The 14736-nt window shown below is 44.1% G+C and overlaps 1 protein-coding gene across 1 annotated transcript in view; it reads left to right on the top strand.

Moving 5' to 3' along the window:
* The window catches only part of ELL2 (elongation factor for RNA polymerase II 2), a 13544-nt gene extending 7985 nt beyond the window's left edge, over nucleotides 1–5559 (top strand). The window contains exons 6-11 of the mRNA XM_027878036.1: nucleotides 976–1333; nucleotides 1434–1501; nucleotides 3703–3874; nucleotides 4647–4691; nucleotides 4813–4878; nucleotides 5257–5559. Coding sequence (XP_027733837.1) covers nucleotides 976–1333; nucleotides 1434–1501; nucleotides 3703–3874; nucleotides 4647–4691; nucleotides 4813–4878; nucleotides 5257–5301 — 754 coding nt within the window. The 3' untranslated portion in view covers nucleotides 5302–5559. The remainder of the gene's footprint in view (nucleotides 1–975; nucleotides 1334–1433; nucleotides 1502–3702; nucleotides 3875–4646; nucleotides 4692–4812; nucleotides 4879–5256) is intronic.
* The last annotated feature ends 9177 nt before the right edge of the window (nucleotides 5560–14736 follow it).

Here is a 14736-nt window from a genome sequence, read left to right as displayed (position 1 = left end):
GGGATTTGTTTACTATGATGCACAGGAAGCTCTGCTAAGACAAGATGTGTTTGTGTCTTTGGTACCTGACTGTGTCCGGTTCAAGGGTTTTTGTGATCTGGCAGCTCTAGGCCATAAAACACACCCAAACGTCCTTGTGGTACTGTCTAAATAGAAATCTTAGCAAAGACTAGAATAAGGTCAAATTACAGTAATGATCCACTTGGAGGAATATTGTTTCTCCCCCCTCTCGACAGGATTTAAGGACCAGTTTTGGTTCAGTGGAGCCCATGTGTGAAAAGTTGGAGGCTTTCTGAGCCTCAAACTGGACGTCAGTGCACGCTGTGTATGGAAATGAGCTGGGAAGTACAGAAAACCTTCCACCATGGAGAGAATTCTCTTTAAATAGAGCAGGGAGGACACAGCTCTGTTTTTCCCTAACTCTCTTCCAGCCATAGCAGCAAATGGTGTGGGTCCTAGCAACCTCTTTTGACCTGTCTCTGTCCACATAGAATGTGGATTTCTTTCAGCAGCTGGTGCAGAGCCTTGTCTGGCACTCCTGGACCCAGCTTCCAATGCACATGGATGTGAGCAGGGTACGCTTGGCAGGGAAGAGGATGTGAACCAGCGTTTCAGCTGGAGTACAGCTGGGATGAAAACTGTAGCCAGACTGGAGCTTTTCCCTATTCTTCCCAGCTCTTCACTTGACATGCTGTGATCAGCACCCACCGCCTGCTTCTCAGGGCTGCTTTAGTAAATCGTGTGGCTGTGTGACAGCAAAAGCTGAGTCTTACCCCAGTGTGCCTATGGAAATTGGGACCTAAACAAAACTGACCTGACCTCCTTGTTTTGGGAAGCCTTTAATAGGGCTGCTGCAAGGAGTGTCTTTCTCCCAAAGCCTTTCAGCTGTCGAAGAAGGACTTTTTATATTCCAAGACAAGAAACTAGGAAGGACATAAACCGCGTATTTAGCAGCAGTATTTCCTTGTTTGACAGCTCCCTGTGGCTGAGAATGATGTGTTTTCAACAGATGCCTGTTCAGAAATGCCTGTTTCTCAGAATGGGAGGAAAGCCTAATTCTGATCATATATTAATTAGTTATTTTGATACATTACAGAAACGGCCTCTGGATTCCAGTTTCACCTGCCCTGTCATGAGCAAAAAGCAGAGGATTGGTCGCCTGGCCAGTCGAGTCCAGCCAGCAGCCAGTGACCTCTGTGCTGCTTCCTCAGTACTGCCTCCCACAGTCCTTCCAACTTCTAACACATCTGAAACTGTCAGCTCCACTTTCCCCTGCACCTCCAAGGTGCAACAAAAGGATATGTCTCAGATTCCTGTTGGAACCCCAGTGCATCCTGAGTCAGGTTAAGGACAGTTTTAAGCCCATCCAGTTGGTTTGTTTGTCTATAGGAAAAATCTGCTTATCTCCGGTGTCAAAATTCTGCTTTTCTGTAGTGGTTAAAGAAACTTTCCCTGCCTCCACAGACCCTGTATCATCAAGTGAACAACCAGACTACTTGACGTGAGTAAAATAATTATCTCCCTTGGTACTCATTGGGGTGCAGTCTCAAGCTCCTTGCTCTTTCGGAAAGATGATTTTGAGAAGGTTTTGATGTGCCCTCAGTTCTCAGAGCTGAAATGAACACCATGATGGGGAGGGACAGGATGAGCCTGACACTTGCTTGCAGTGCTGTTGCGCAGTGTCAGCTGCAGCAGCGGTGTTGTGTCCCTGTGTGGAATCTGCAGAGCAGGAGGGGAGGGTGTGTTTATCTGGTTGAACACTGCCAATTGCTTCTGTGGGAGCAGTGACATTGGCAAGGGCGCTCAGGCCTCCTGCAGCTCTGCAGCTTTGGTGCATCTTCCATCTGCCTTCAAGCCGATAGTGTGGCAGAACCTCAGTCCCATCCTATCAAGTCAGAGATGCTCCATGGAAAGACTGAGGGGAAGCCTGGCCCTGCAGGGAAGCAGTTTCATGTTTCCCATGTGTAGGCTGAGGACTCCAGCGCATGTTCAATTCCCAGTCTCTGCTGTGTTGTTTCCCAATCAACTGGGAGCAGCGATATTGAGAAGCAAGACAGATGGTTACTTTTTGTAACTGAATATTGAAGTAGGAAGCCAAGATCAAAACCTAAAGAAAAACAACCTTCATGCAAGATTTCGTGAAGTTGGCTTAGTTCTGATTGGGATTAAGAACTTAAATGAAAATTTCCCTGTGAAAGGAGACATGTCTGGAACAATCTCACAGATAATCTCCTGGTCACAGTGATGTGGGAAAAATTAGGTTGTGCTGTATCAGACATCTGCCTGACCCACAGAGAAAGTCTGAAAACTGAGAGCACCGGCAACATGATCAAATATACTCAAAATACTTTGGTAGTTTATTCCAGCTTCTCTTCCTGATTCTTAGTGCTAGCTAATTCATGAGTATGATCACAGCTTTAGCACATAGATAATTTCAATCTTGATAGTATGAACGTAAAGGGACTCAAGCTTTTTAAACAAAGTGTATGCAAAAGCCAGAAAAACAAAACAGGTCCATGTTTCTACCCATTTCGCCTCTCCTTTCTTCCCTCTCTACACTCTTGCACTGTGGGTGCTGTGCTGGGTTCTTTCTTGCTAGGGGATATCACTTGTGCATAAGCCAGAAGTCCAGGCTATTGCTTCACAGCTACCTCCCAAAATGTTGAAGGACTTTTCAAAATCATCCAGCACGCTGATTGGGTGCATCTGGCCTGGGATGCATCACTGGGAGAAGTTGTTTTCTGGGTTGGTAGTGAATTTCAACTTGTGAAATTTTTACTGCTTGTTATAATTAATTTCAGGGTGGCTTAGAGTATTGGTCCCTGTGTGGAGGTGTCTTTGTCATCCAAACAGAACCAGGTCTTCAGGCCCTGTGGGCCAGAAGTATTGGTGGGGTTGGGAAGTGGGATCTATTGTTTGAATTGCCACTTCATCTTAGATCTGCACAATAATCTTGTTAAACCTGTTCCTGTTCATTTGAGGGAGAAGGGAGTGAAGGCAGTTTCACTCCCATCAGTGGCTTTAAGCATTTGTGGGTTTCGCCCTCCATAAGAGTTGATGTGGTGTTTTGGGGTTTTATTATTGTGGTTTCAGACTTCTCTGGAGTTTGTTTTTGTGGATGTATTGCCAGTGCCTCAGTTGAATGGACAGTAATTTAACTGGTGTTCACTAAACTAATCAAATTTTATCATTATCTCTGCTTTGCTGTTCAGTGGACATAAATGTAGCCAAAAACCTAAGAGCACCCAACTTCATAAATGCAGTCCCTTCCAAACATGTAATGCAGATGTACTTTGAGAAGTCAATGTAACTTAATTAAGCTGTCCTTTCATAGAAAGAGATTGTAAAATTGCAGTGTTTCTTTTCTCACTGAAGCGATGTGTATGTAAGTCCTTTGATATTTGAACAAATGCCAATGTTTTCTTCACTTGTTTCTGAAGAAGAACTCTAAACTGCAAAATATCAATATATAACTGTCACAGAAATGTGTCCCATTTCTAGAGTTACCTGATGACATTCTCATGAAGCATACAGGCTTACCTGTTGAACCAGGAAATCATGGAAATCACATGAGCTTGGGTGTCTGGGCTTGACATTCACCATGTGCTTGGTGTAAAATTGCATGTGCTTTATAGAATAGAAATGAATTAGAATGTTCCCTTAGAACACATAAATAACAAAATGTTTTCTGTCTTCCATTAGAAAATACGTAGCTATAGTGTCCTATGAGCAACGCCAGAGCTACAAGGATGACTTCAATGCAGAGTATGGTGAATACCAGAATTTGTTGGCTCAGATAGACAACATCGCCAAGAAATTCAGGAATTTTAATGAACAACTGAAGTGCGTGACTCAGGGGTCCACAGCATATCAGGTAAAGAAGGATGAAACTGTGAAGAAGATCTTGGCAAGCTGAGGGGGTGCTGGTACACAGATGGGAAAGAAGACTGGAAGTGCCTGGAAATCAGTGGCCGTAATCCCAAAAGCTTTCCTGACCCTCTCTTTCCCATGACTTTCAACACATAACTAAACCTACAGCCACAACTTACTCATCCTCCAGGTGGCTGATCCCAACCGCAGTTTTAGCAGAGAGGACTGTTCTAAACCTGATGTTCTGTCCACCCAGCCTTGGTTTGTCTGATTTGGACACAACCATTCTGTATCTTCAGTATCATAATTCTTTAGTTCTGTGTACAGGCTGAGGCTTTTTGGATGGCATTTATTTTGATTTTGGCCAGATTTCAAATGTATTTGTGAGCAAAAGGAGTATTTTACTTTCCTTGGTACTGGTCAGTGAAACAGAGGGAACTGGAAGATTTGCTCAGACCCTGCTTGGGCTGGGTCTCATATTTGCAAAACCCTGCCAAAAACACCCTGTTTGAGCTCTCTGTGAGTGCACAGCAGCGTGAGTGATATCCCAAAGGGGCAGTCTTTGAGCACATGATCCTTTTGTTGCCTACTGAGTTTAATTGCAGATTCTGGATCATAGAGGAGGTTGGGGATTTATTTTTGTAAAGCTTCTACAGAGCTCACAGGGAAGAAAATCAATTCAAACTGAGTGTATTCTTGGTGTTTCACATGTTTGTATTTTCTGGTAGCAGTGAAATGGTCTTCATATTGTCTTCATGGGTTTTTTTCTCTTGTAGATGCTTTGTCATCAAGTCCTGGCAGAGCATCAGAAGATACAACAGGTATGTGTAATACCAGATGTGAAGGAGGTGGAAATCACTGAGCCTGGCTCAAGGAGATGAAATTCTAAACTCTCCAGAAATGTCGGCATGCTCTTATTTTCTTTTCACCTTTCCTTTGTAGTGTAGCCCCAGCTACTCTGAATTGAAGAAGAGATGTCAGTATCTGCACAATAAGCTGTCTCACATTAAGAGACTGTTGGAGGCTTAGCATCTGTTAGGCTGGAGAAGCTAGGAGCAGCTGCCCAACAGGAGGCCACAGAGATGACTCAGGAATCTAGTAAACAACCTTGGAAACTCTGTGAAAGTGAGAGAAGCAGCTGCTGGGACACCCTCTGAAAGTGAGAGAAGAAGAATGCTTAATGTAAATATTGCCTTCCAGATTTGGCTATTCCGCCATTTCTGGTGCTGCTATCCACCTTCCCTCTCCCCTCTGTGTGTGTGTTTGACAAAGAGTACCTTTTAGAAAAGAATAAACTTCATTTTTAACTGATACAGTCAGACTGTCTTTATTAACAACCGGGCAGATATCAAAAGTGAACTGAATTAGGCTAGGGTGGACACTGGCAAGAGACTAATACAAGAATTTGACGAACAGCAAGAGGAGTCCTAGCACCAGTCATCTGCTTTGTTCAGGACACATCTATAAGCTATGGCATATTTATTTAGCTCCCCTAGGATTTCTTATCTTAGTATTGAATATTAGCTTTTTTGTTTAAAATTGAAAATTAGCTTCTATAGGATTATATAAGTCAGTATTGAGCAGTAGGTTGTTTATTTAAAAACCAAGGTCCACTTCCTCAAATAGTATATAAGACAGTATTTCACATTTGCATTAAAGAAGTTTCAGTATTGTTAATTCCTTGTGGTGCTGTTGTTGCTTATATTATATTTCAAACTATAATATTTGCTCAGCCATCTTGTCATGTAAGAAAAGCAGCCTTTCGACTTGCATGCAGCAAGCTACAACAGAAACTTCGTGACATACAGAACAAGTGGTGGACCAATCTAGCAGGAAGAATCCAGTTATGTGCATATACAAGTGATTACAGGGGATTCTATGAGGCTCTGAAAACAGCCTACGGTCCTACACACCAGATTCAAAGCCCTCTACTCAGTGCAGATGGCCAAACGCTTCTCACAGATAAAGTTTCCATTTTGAATCGATGGTCTGAACACTTTCAGACTCTCTTCAGTACTAGCCGTGTACATTTCACCACAACCAGTGAAAACTGAACTGGATACTGCCCCCACCATGGGAGAAACTCTTAAAGCAATACAGCAGGTGAAAACTGGCAAAGCAGCTGGGGTTGACGGAATCCCACCTGAAATCTGGAAGCACGGTGGCCAAGCACTCCATGTTAAGTTTCATGAATTTGTGGTGCGCTGCTGGGAAAGAGGTGAACTGCCTTCAGACCTTCGTGACGCTGTCATCATCACCTTGTACAAGAGGAAGGGAGATAAATCAGACTGCTCAAATTACCGAGGTATTACTCTGCTCTCCATTGCTGGTAAAATCCTTGCAAGAATTCTTTTGAACAGATTAATACCCACCACAGCAGAAGAACTTCTACCTGAAAGCCAATGTGGTTTCCAAGCCAACAGAGGTACCACAGACATGGTGTTTGTTCTCAGGCAACTGCAAGAGAAGTTCAGGGAACAGAACAAAGGACTCTATGTTACCTTTGTTGATCTCACCAAGGCTTTCGATACTGTGAGCGGAAAAGGTCTGTGGCAGATTCTGGAACGTTTAGGATGTCCTCCCAAGTTCCTCAAAATGATCATCTCGCTTCATGAGGACCAGCATGGTCAAGTCAGATATGGGGACGCACTTTCTAAGCCGTTTCCAACAGCTAATGGTGTGAAGCAAGGCTGCGTTCTCGCTCCAACCTTATTCACGATCTTCTTCAGCATGATGCTCCAAAAGGCCACGGCAGACTTCAATGATGAAAATGGTGTCTACATTCGATACTGTACCGATGGGAGCCTATTCAACCTAAGGTGACTGAAGGCCCACACTAAGACCTTAAATCATCTTGTCCCTGAGCTACTTTACACTGATGATGCCGCCCTCGTCGCCCACACAGAAGTAGCTCTGCAGCGTTTAACATCCTGCTTTGCAGAGGCTGCTGAGCTTTTTGTCTGGAAGTCAGCTTGAAGAAGACAGAAGTTTTATATCAGCCTGCACCTCAGGAAGTCTTCCATCATCCCCATATCACCATTGGTGAAACAGCACTCAAATCAGTCCAACAGTTTAATTACCTGGGAAGCATCATCTCCTCAGACAGTAAGATTGATGCAGAAATAGACAACAGGTTAGCAAAGGCATACAGAGCTTTTGGTAAACCCCGTAAAAGAGTGTGGCAAAACAACACCTGAAGAAAAGTACTAAGATCAGTGTTTACAGAGCCATTGTACTGTCTGCTCTTTTATATGGATCTGAATCATGGGTCATTTACCGGCACCACTTGCGTCTCTTAGAATGCTTCCATCAGCGCTGCCTCCATACAATCCTAAACATCCACTGGACTGACGATGTGACCAACACGTCTGTCCTTGAACAGGCAGCAGTCACGAGCATTGAGGCCATGCTGCTGAGAACTCAGCTGTGCTGGGCAGGGCATGTCTCCAGGATGCAGGACCATCGCCTCCCTAAGATCGTGCTTTATGGGGAACTTGCCACTGGCTGCCACAAGAGAGGAGCCCCGAAGAGGAGATACAAGGACTGCCTGAAACAATCCCTCAGCCTTGGCCATATTGATCACCATCATTGGTCTACCCTGGCCTCCAGTCGGGAGGCCTGGAGACACACCATCTATAACGCTGCTGCTGCTTTTGAGAACACACGCAGGATCACTCTCGAGGAAAAAAGACAACGCAGAAAGAATCGCGTCTTGTCGATATCACCTGGGGAGTCTTTCTGCTATACATTCTGCAACCGGACTTGTCTATCTCACATCGGCCTCTTTAGACATCAGCACACTTGTAGCAAGCATGGGTAGAGCCCTTCTCAAATCTTCGCTCCCAAAGCCTAGCCATGATGATATTTCAAACTGCTTTTTTCTGGTCTGTCCTTTTCTTCAAGACTCAGATTGTCCATTGAAAGAATTTTTTCCTTAGATGGTTGAGACCCAGTACCTCTGCTAAAAAGTTGTCCATAATTTAGGAAAACATTGTAGCAAATTGTAATACTTTACCATAAGTGTGTAAAAGCATGTTTTCTGGCCTTTCTCATTTATACAAACTCTTGGTCTTAGTGTTAAAGAAACTGTAGGAATTTGGGCAAACTCCCCAGAAATCACTGTGTTATGAAGGGTTAAAGAGGCAGCATTTGGGCTGCTCTGCACTGTCAGTTGAAGCAGCTCACAGGCCTGCTTTAAAGTCTTGGGTTCCCCTCGTCAGTGAGCCAAGTAATATCCAGCTCCTTTGGAAGTGATTTGTAAAACACATAGACACGTGTTGAGGCAAAGTACTTCAACAGGTTTTGAACAGAAATTGGGTTAAAGTGTCACAGTAGAAACTTGGCCAATTTGTTAGCTTTGTTAAAAATAGTCTGTCACAACCGGTCTTTCTAGAGACACAAATGTTGATGCCTGCACAGACCTATGGTGACTCTAGTCTAGTTTTTTCCCATGAGTTTACTACCACTTGATTTCTTTAACTCATGGGGGAGAGGTGTGTCCTAAGTTTCTTTTGAGGAAGGATATGAAATTGACTGACAGTAACTGGGAACATTAAAACAGTTTTGTGGATCCCCCTTTCTTCCTTGGAGAGCAGTTCGAAAGCAATTTCTTCTGTTGTCTCCCTGCCCCTGTATGTGACACTTCTTGGTGTGTTTTGTGAGCCATTGTTGCCCTTCTGTTCTCCATCAACTGAAGTCCAATAAAATTGGTGTCGTTTTTGCCTGAAGGCAGGGAGTGCTCCTACCTCTCTTCAAGGAAGCAACAGAACAAAGGCTGCTGTGGGGAGTGAGGGGTGAATTCTGCTGCGGTGGTGCTTCCTCTCGCCCTGATATTCTGTCCTGCTGCTGCTTGTCAGAGACTACAACATGCAGTGAACCTTTTAAAAATAAAACTTTAATCAGAACTCAATCTTCCAACCCAATCAACCCACTGTACTTTGGTGAAGTGTTGCTGCCTTTGGTGTTTCTCTTCTCTCTTTTGCAGCCTGAGGCTTCTTGAGCAGACCAGGGCTGTCTGATCTGTCTGTCTTCATGCTAACACCACTTTCTGTAGCATTTTCTAAGAAAGACTGGACTTCTAAACACTGCAAATACCATGTTACTTGCTCTCCACTAGCAGAGCTTCCACTGCTGCCACGGGCAATCATATGAACTTGAAGAAGGAGAAGTGTCAGTTTCTGCACCTGGGATGGGGCAACCATGATTGTGTGTACAGACTGGGGAATGAGATGTTGGAAAGCTGTGCCAGGAAAGTGATCCAGGGGTCCTGGTTCATGCCAAGTTGATTACGAGTCAGCAGTGCCCTGGCAGCCAGGAGGGCCAACTTGGTCCTGTGGGGCATAAGGCAAAGCATCGCCAGCCAGGCGAGGGAGGGGATTGTCCTGCTTTGCTCTGGGGCGGCCTAACCTCAAATATTGTGACAGTTTTGGGCACCACAGTGTAAGAAAGATAGTAAGCCCTTAGAGAGTGTCCAAAGCAGGACAATGAAGACAGTCATGGGCCTTGAGGCTGTGTGTGGAGTGGCTGAGAACATTTAATGTGTTCAGCTGGAGGAGACTAAGGGGAGACCTCACTGCAGCTACAGCTTCCAGAACCCAAGGGAATGGTCTGAAGTTGTGTCAGAGGAGGTTTAGACTGGATATTAGAAAAGTTTCTTCCCCCCAGAGGGAGGTTGGGTGCTGGCAGTGTCACACACCAAGGCTGAAAGAGTTCAAGATGATACTCTCAGTCCCTGGTGTGACTCTTAAGAATGATCATGTGCAGGGCTAAGGACTGGACTCGATGACCTTGTGGGTTTCTTCCAACTTGGCATATTCTATGATTCTGTGAGTCAATTATGCTGTAAACTCCCAGGGGCAATAGGTTTTTCTTGTTTCTTTGGAGATAACGAACCTACAAGGCCATTAGCAGCTTTTGCTTCTCAGCAACCTGTTTAGGCTCTAAATCACAGAATGGTTTTGAGTTGGAAGGAGCCTTAAAGCTTATGTTGTTCCAACCCTCTGCCATGGGCAGGGACACCTCCCAGTAGCCCAGGTTGCTCCAAGCCCTGTCCAACCTGGTATTGGACACTTCCAGGAATGGGGCATCCACAGCTTCTCTGGGCAAACTGTGCCAGTGCCTCACCACACTCACAGTCAAGAATTTCTTTGTAACATCTGAACCAAATATGAAGCAAACTTTGATAAAGAGTACATCGTCTCTCATTGCTTCCAGAGTACAAACATTGACTGGGCCACGATGTTCCACAATCTAAGAGAAGAACTTCAGAGGCACCAGTTCTTTCTGAGCTGTCTGCTATACTGTACCTTAATTCAATTCTGCAGTTTGGTCTTCTCTAACTTCACTCCAGTATAAGTTTGCCTTTACGAAATACACAGTACTCAAACCTTATCTACTCCCTGCCTCACACATCAGCCCTAGTCTTGTGTGTCTGGAAGAAATCATGTTTTTCTTGGGTGTATGTTGCAGAGTATAAATTTATAGGAAAAGCAACTTTAAAGATTCCTGCAGAAATTCTTTGGCAATGCTAGGCTTAAGTTTATTCTGAAAATCAGAAGTAAGCCAAGACTGGAATTTACTGCTTTCACATCTTGCAAGGAACAAACGAGGATCTCTGAGCTATGCTTTTTAAGTTTCCTAATACCCTGGTGTTAAATCATAATTTGGGGACTGACTCAGAGGAAACTCTGTGAGTCACCATTCCTGCCACATCCAGAGGCACCAACACTCTGACAGCTGGCTGCCAGCACCAAAGGCTTTGGGCAGCAACATCATGCTACTTCTAGCCACACAGAGATTGTGCCTGGCTGGTTTTGCCCTGTCCAGCTTGGGTGGAGAGCCCAGAGATATGGAAATGCAGAGGACTGGGGAAAGAGAGGATGCCAGAGAAATGTCTGCATCACAATTCAGGCAGGAGCAGGGTCTCAGCTTCCCAACTAAGAGGAAATCTGAAATGATTTAAAAAGTTTTACCTCTTCTTACACTGCAGCTTTTTTTTCTTCACATTTGAGAATTTGCAGCAGAAAGCAGGGAAGCAGATGTCACAAGAGTTGTGGCAGTTGCCAGCAGTACCCAGTTCTGAGACACCTGGAAGACAGGAAATCTGATGGGAGAGAGGAGGGGGGTTTGGAAAGAGCTTTGGTAATTAACTGCTGGGATACTGCATATGGTATTGCACATGCAACAGCAAAAACCCTGTTGTTCAAGGGTAATTACAAATTGATTCCCAGATCTCAATTACTATTTACATAAGCATCTGCTACTAAAACAAAGTTGAGGTCAGCCTGACATGCTCCACACAGGCTACTGGAGGGGTTTCCTCTATGGTGGCATATCTTGCAGCAAAGAGAAATGTGATTAAACCCCTACAATCTTTGCTACATACTGTGCCAAACATATTTTTTCCTATTGCTTCCAGCTAAAAGTTTGCACAGCCACCCATTGTACCCCCTATTATCTCCACGTTAAAGGTGTTTGTCATTGTAGTGCTGAGTGACACATCATCTCTACAAAAATTCCAGCCTTTAAGCAACAGAGCAATCTGAATTGCTTCTAATTTTTGTACACAGAAAGTGCTTATCTCCTCGGTAAGGCACAACTTCCCTTTTCATTTAAAAAATAAAGTTGTAATTTTTCTCCATAACACTAAAATCTCTGTAATAATAAAAAAAAAATCTCTAAAATAATTTTTAAAACTCAAGAGAAAATTCTCAGTGTGAACATCATCTCTCTAACATGCATGTCTTCTTTCCTTTTGAGAGTGCTTTATAATTTCAAAACAGCATCTGAGAACACTCTGTGCCTCAGCTCTGTGAAGGATTATTGTGCCTAAACACAAAGGGCAAACCCCCACCAAAACTCTCTGTGTTGCTCAAATGTCAAAAATCAGCATCACATCTGACCTCAGCAGGCGACATTTCTAAGGTATCACCTTGGGGGGACACATCCTCTTCTCTGTAGGTGCCAAGCAGAAGAATTTCCATCCATTTTTGAAGGACTGTAAATCCACTCTGTGCTGGGACAAAGAAACCCATGAGGGTTTCCCTATCAGGGAGTGGAATGCACTGGCGATGATGCTGGAGGGCCAGCACTCACATCACAGTGTAGATGGGAAGGGGGATGAAAGTAACCTGAAGTCTTCAGTCTTGCTTTCTTCCAGGAAACTCCACCTATGAAGACAGTCTGAAGAATTTTTAGTTTTGCTTCCAAGTCATGGGATACCCAAGGATATGGGTAAGCCTCAGATTTGTTTGTGCCTGCTGCCATGAGTTGGCTTCTTTTCCTTCAGCTGCGCTTTCACAGACTCCAATTTCTTCAGTGTTTTTTAGCAGCCTTCTTTACCCTGACACTTTCTCACAGCCTAGGCCAAGCTGCTCTGCCTTCCCACTGAACACCAACAACCTCAGTAGCATCACCTTCTCTCTTCTCTAAAATGGCAATTTCCAAAAATGGAGATTTCTGCTTGTAATGGGGATGAAGACAAAAGGTAGCACATATTATCCGCCTTTTGAAGGACTTGGGACAGATGCTGGTGATGGCATTTTTAACCATTCCCTTTCTGCATTGACACTGGGTTGTGGCCCCCACACCACGAATGGGAACTTTGCACCCTGCACCCCTTCTGGATGAATCATCCCCTTTACAACCTACAAACAGGGACCACGTGGAACATCCACCAAAACCATTCACCCTGTGGCAGAAGCAGGGAGCGTGGAGGGATGTACAGGGATAGACACACAAAGGATGTGCAGGCAAATGTGAGGGAGATCCATATGGGGATGCATGGGGATGTGTGGGGAGATGCACAGGGGATGTGCAGGGAGATGACAGAGGGATACTCTGACTAAGCAGTTTCCTTCCCCTGCAAAACTCACAAAGCCTGACCAGGACGCTGAGACAGGGGAGAGTCTGTTGCACCACCAAAAGTGCCTGGCTTGCACCCTGAAGGGAGTTTTCCTGCACCTGTCCTCTAGTGCAACAGCATCCCACAGGATCTGACTCACTATGGCTTGTTCCTCTCTACCTACAGGAGTTAAAACAGCCATCCTGGCCAGGTATCTGCTAATATCCACTCTGAACAGCTATCAAGAGAGACCCAAGAGGCAAGACTGCTGATAAACTCTGTAAGAGGCCTGTGGCATCCCTGAAGTCCTTATGTGCTTTTCCCTTAGTCACCCCTGCCAGGGTGGCCTCATATTACCCCTAATCAGGCGAAAGAGTGAAGGAAGGCCTGATTAATCCTGAGGGGAACACAGAATTTACTATTTATTTCCTGAGTCTAGACAATTGTCACACTTTATTTCTGAGAAAATAAATTCCAAATGTCTGGTGTTAATTATAGGAAGAGAGAAAAATTGAGCATGTCTATGTCCATACAGTCCATGTGTAAACTGGAATTATACTACATTCCCAGCTGAAAGGACTGTTCTCATTGATACACACAACTATTTACTCCTGCATTATTGCTGGGATGTCTAAACAGTGTTAATTTTCCTATCAACTGTTTACTAAAGGAAGTGGAGGGGGAAGAAGATGAAAAGCACACTGAGTGCCTTGTTTGCTTTCTAAGTGCTTCACTTAACTAGATAAGATTTCTCAAGAACTTGGTACCCATCTACTGCCAACCACAAGAAGCCACATCACACTCAAAATCCTAGGAAGTATAACCTTTCATTCTGAAAACAAAATGATTCAAAATAACAAGAGGATTAGCATCTTCTCATAAGTTCTTAAACAAATTCTGATCACTCCACATCATCCTGAAAGAATTCCTAGAAGTATACCCCGCAAAGCCCTGTTTTCAGCTGGCATCCCAAGCATTCTCTCCCCGTGTGAAGGGAAACAATTGCAAAATGGTGGCAGTATTGCTGGTTTTTTTGGACAAGATATTCATTGAACCCTCACCAACTGCTATAAACAGCTTTCAGCTGTGCATGTGGCTGCTACATTGGAATTTGCCCAGGTCGGGACTTTGACTCTCCTTCAGCTGTGAAGAAAATGGAACAAAACCATTCTTCATTTCTATCATCAGTTCAGTGCCTTCCATTTGGCAGAAACCTTTCAGAAAGTCTTAATTGTACAACCCAAATTCAAAAGGCTCCTATGGACTTAGCAATCGGTCAGTAGACAGTAACTGGAACAGTATCTAAGCCTCCTATTTCTATTCCTATTTTGCAGCTGTCCCTCTAGCATTTTGTGATGATCACAGATTGAGATGGTGTTTAATAATGAACGGGCAGTGCACATACATGCATGCTTTCCCAGTCAGGCATCACTCAAACTTCAGGGAACACCTGATGTACAGAAAGCATTACTCGCTTGTTTATTTGTCTCAGCATCATCTCTAAGGAAGTCTCCTGCAGAGCAAAAAACATCCCTGAAATATTCACACTTGGTGACATATGCCACTGCTGCATTTGTGTGGGGCATGAGTTTTCTTGGTGTTTTCTAAGTTCAGTTATCACTTGTGGAGTCCAAGCTGTTGTTTTTTTCAAAGCGTGAAACTTTGATTTTTAGTGACCAGTTTAACCTTTGGAATTTGCTGAGCAGACAATGCCTAAAGGAAAGACTCGACCAAAACCAGTGGTAGGCTCCCCCATCCATCTACTGCTAGGAAATGACCTTCTGCCTTCAGTCACTGCCAGCACTTGTCTTGCTGGCAAACCTAGCACCTTTTCTCTTGAGAAATCTGGTCTAGTGGAAGGTGTTGTCATCCATGCCAGGGGGTTGGAAAGAGATGATCTTTAAATCCCTTCCAATCCCAGCCACTCCATGGTTCTGTATTTCTAATAAGCTACAAAAATATCTCTGGTGCAACACCTAAATATTCTAATGCACAGAGGTAAATAAATACATGAAAAACTTGAA

This window comes from Empidonax traillii, unplaced genomic scaffold (assembly GCF_003031625.1).
Source record: "Empidonax traillii isolate 1590-97213 ecotype Southwest subspecies unplaced genomic scaffold, ASM303162v1 scaffold37:size1818073, whole genome shotgun sequence".
In the NCBI taxonomy this organism is placed as follows: Eukaryota; Metazoa; Chordata; class Aves; order Passeriformes; family Tyrannidae; genus Empidonax; species Empidonax traillii.
Note: the sequence above shows the minus strand (reverse complement) of the source record. Positions and strands in the feature narration are given on the sequence as shown.